This window comes from Plasmodium fragile (genome assembly GCF_000956335.1).
Source record: "Plasmodium fragile strain nilgiri unplaced genomic scaffold supercont1.14, whole genome shotgun sequence".
NCBI classification, from domain to species: domain Eukaryota; phylum Apicomplexa; class Aconoidasida; order Haemosporida; family Plasmodiidae; genus Plasmodium; species Plasmodium fragile.
In genome coordinates, this window is record NW_012192594.1 from 334210 (window position 1) to 338253 (window position 4044).

Below are 4044 nucleotides of genomic sequence, written 5' to 3' on the forward strand. Positions count from 1 at the left end.
TGAGCATTTGATTGTAAAAGGACGCTCTCTTCCTGGCACCCACTAAAATATTTATTATTTGTATGCGGGCTAAGGGCACTTTAACACGTTCTCTCCAACGGTGGGGTCGCCCATTTGCAACCACGTCTATCGGAAGAGAGAGAAAAAAAAATTCACCTTAACGAACACATTATATTTGAGTTTGAATCTTTTCATTTTATTTATATACTTATACATATTCTACCGCGTGACCCTATAAGCATACAATGCCAATTTTGCAAAAGGGTAGTTGTTGTGTCCCCATTTGCTCCTTTCTCTTCTAATCATATTTAACCGTTAGGCGTACCTTATGGGAAGCTTCTACATGTGATGCGTATGCCATATTCTTCTCCCTATGATTATTAAACTCCTTGCCCGCACCCGTTTGTGTGGTCCATTTTTACAAAAAGGGAATTACAGAACGCTCTGCGGAGAGCATCCAGAGGAAGAGGCACAATTCATGTAATCATCAACAAACCATCGTTGGAAGGGACCCTCCCCCAAATTGCGTGCAACCGCGCCAGGATGAAGGAAAAGGCGGAGGCGCACAAACGGTCCATCCAATTCGAAGATGATGAAACGAAAAAAAAAATCCGGACAGAAGATGACGAGGCGGTTAGAGATGCCAAAATGAGCGAAAACTCATCACACCCCCTACATCTGGAACACCGACAAGGTAGAAATAAAAACTTAAAAAATGACGCAGAATATATTGAATTATTGAAAAAGGATGCCCGAAGAAAGTACCTCAAAGAAAGAGAGAGGGAAAAGCTAGATGTAACCAAGAAGCTACTGGATGATGAACTCCTATATAGTACAATTAAATTGGAGGGCAAGGATCTTAAAGAATTGGAACTGTCTAAAAGAATATATGATATAGCTAAAGAAAACATAAAGTTAAGGGAAAAGCTAAAAGAAAATTATTACGTCTTTCAAGAAGACTTGGACAAATTTGATGCAGCGAAAAAGGACGCCGATGTTGATGCTGTTCAAGTGAGAGAAGGGAAGGGAGACCCTTCCGCCTACAACTATGATGAACAGATAATCAGCAAAGGGATTTTAAAATTCGGTTCGGGTGTGGCGATAAGTGAAGGCCTTAAAAGTGACTTTGTATTTGAGGACGACTGGGCAAATAGGAAGAGTATAAAAAGGGAGAAATATGAGGAGAAACACAAATACGAAAGGGAGAAGGAAAGAAAAAAAAAGAAAAAAAAAAAAAAAAAGAAGAAGCGATAGCGATAGTGCTGTTGGTAGTAGCAGCGACAGTGGAAGAAGATATAGGGAGGAGAAAAAGCGCAAGGACAGAAGCGCCTTTTCCAGTGGAAGAGCTCACGCAGATAGGGGCATCCACAAGGGTCATAGCCACCACCGAGCGAGGGATGATCGTGACGAGGAGGAAGTCTACGGAGGGGAAAGCGAAACGCGGGAGAAGTGTAGCAAGGGAAAAAAGAAGAAAAAGGGAAGCGAAAATCGGGGTGGACATAGTGACGATGGCGATGACCGTGGTCACCGCCGTGAGCGAGATGATGGGAAGCGGAACGGAAACGGCCTGACGGACGTGGTCCAATTCGTGCACCTGGATAGCCTCTACGGAATGGACGAAAAGGAAAAGGAATTGCAAAGGCTGTTTGAAGACATTAAAAGGAAGAAAGAAAAAAAAATGAAGAAAATAATCGATGACAGGAAGAGGCTACCAATATATAGTTACCGATATGATATTTTAAAAGCTATAAAAAATAATAAAATTTTAATTTTAGTTGGAGAAACAGGAAGCGGAAAGAGTACACAGTTAACGCAGTACCTTTATGAGTGTAAGTACCATCTGTATGGAAACATAGTTTGTACGCAACCCAGAAGAATCGCATGTATAGCCATAGCAAATAGGGTGGCAGATGAAATGAATGTGAAAGTGGGAAAGGAAGTTGGATACGTTATTCGATTTCAAAATAAAACAAGTGAGTCTACAAAGATCGTGTACATGACGGATGGAATGTTCCTACGTCTTTTATTGTACAACCCAACGCTGGATGACATTTCGGTATTAATAATTGATGAAGCTCATGAACGGGCTTTACACACAGATGTTATTCTTCCTATAATAAAGGATATTTGTAATTTCAGGGAGGATATACGGATTATCATATCTTCTGCCACTCTAGACGCTGAGAAAATTTCAACCTACTTTAACTGCGCCCCCATATTTTATGTGCCGGGTAGAAAATACAATGTTGATATTTATTACACGATAAATAATGAGAGTAATTATTTGTCTGCCATTGTGATTACAATTTTGCAGATCCATGTTACGCAGGACAAGGGAGACATTTTGGTCTTTCTTCCTGGTCAGTTTGAAATTGAGCTGGTGCAACAGGAGCTGGAAAATAAGCTGATCGAACTAGCTCCAAGATTTCGGAACATGCTGGTTTTGCCCATTTATTCATCCTTGCCCGTGGAGCAGCAGGCGCGGATATTCGAGGATGTGGGGGAAGCCGCGGACAGCGGCAACCCTGGGGCAGCAGAGATGGAAGCGGCGCAGAATGAGGGCGAGCAGCGTGAGGCCGAGCAACATGCAGCTGAGGAAGCACCTTCTACCAACGCGAACATCCAAACGAAGGACGTCGCGCCAGCCAATCAGCCCAAGGCAGTCATGTGGAGAGGAACCAGAAAAATTATCCTATCAACAAACATTTGCGAAACGAGTATCACCATAGACAATATCGTGTATGTGATTGATTCAGGTCTGTGTAAGCAGAAAGTGTACAACCCAAACTCCGGAATTGAATCCTTGGTAACTTTACCATGCTCCAAAGCATCTGTGAATCAAAGAACCGGTAGAGCAGGTAGAAAACAAGATGGAAAATGTTTTCGCCTCTTCACCAAAAAGTCATTCATTGATTTGAATGACAACTCAGTTCCAGAAATTCAACGCTGCGAAGTCAGCAGTATGATTTTATTGCTGAAAAGTTTAGGAATGGATGACATTATAAATTTCGATTTTTTAGACCCTCCTTCCCCGGTGGTCATAATAAAAGGCTTAGAACTTTTATACTCCTTGGGTGCACTAAATGATGAAGGCAATTTAACCAAAACTGGAAGGAAGATGGCTGAATTTCCTACAGATGTAAAGTCAAGTAAAATGATTCTATCAGCATCTGAGAAGTACAATTGTGTGGAGGAAATTTTATGTATTACGGCTATGCTAACACATGCAAATAATATTTTTTATGTTCAAAAAGGAAAGGAAAAAGAGGCGGAAAATGTGAAGAAAATGTTTACTATAGAAGGTGGTGGAGATTTTCTCCTTCTCCTAAATATATATAAACAATGTGAGGAGAACAACTTCTCCACGTCATTTTGCTATGACCACTTTTTGCAATACCATACTCTGATAAAAATTAAGGACATCAAAACGCAGTTGGTGAGCATATGTGAGAAAATCGATTTGCCCACTAGCTCTTGTGGTATTCAGAATCACGACGCCATATGTAGCCTGAAGAAGTGCATTGTCAGTGCCTTTTTCACGAATGCTGCTTTGCCCGTTAATAAAACTGAACTTAAAATTATAAAGCTTAATCAGGTCGTTAGCATATACCCCAGCTCAGTCCTTGCGAAGAAAAATATCATGGAGGAACACAAAAATGCTTGCATCATTTTTTACGAAGTTATTAAGATAAATAAGTCTTACATACGCCACAACATCCCTGTTAATAAGGACATGCTCTACGAGATCGCATCGTTCTACTTGCTCAGCAAGATTGCCTGATGGTGGAAAAACCTAAACCTCATCACCATTACCGTAGAGTGGACATAAAAACATATACACACCACAAACCCATTTCGCGAACGTTGCGAACACGCATCTCTGCGACCATAAACCCGCCAAACAGTTTTGCAACAGAAATGTGTATCCAAAGTGCGAATACATATATATATATGTATGTTGAAGCGGCAGGCTCACCATAACATGTAAGAAAAAAAAAAAAAAAAGAGGACTCAAAATGGACAGTGGAAATAGCCCCACTAGTT

The 4044-nt window shown here is 40.9% G+C and overlaps 1 protein-coding gene across 1 annotated transcript; it reads left to right on the plus strand.

Moving 5' to 3' along the window:
* Positions 1-543: 543 nt before the first annotated feature.
* On the plus strand, positions 544-3781 carry AK88_01630 (uncharacterized protein; the record flags this gene model as incomplete). Its single annotated transcript, XM_012479265.1, has 2 exons — positions 544-1093; positions 1203-3781. The coding sequence occupies 2 exons, from the start codon at positions 544-546 to the stop codon at positions 3779-3781; spliced, it is 3129 nt and encodes a 1042-aa protein (XP_012334688.1).
* Positions 3782-4044: the final 263 nt, after the last annotated feature.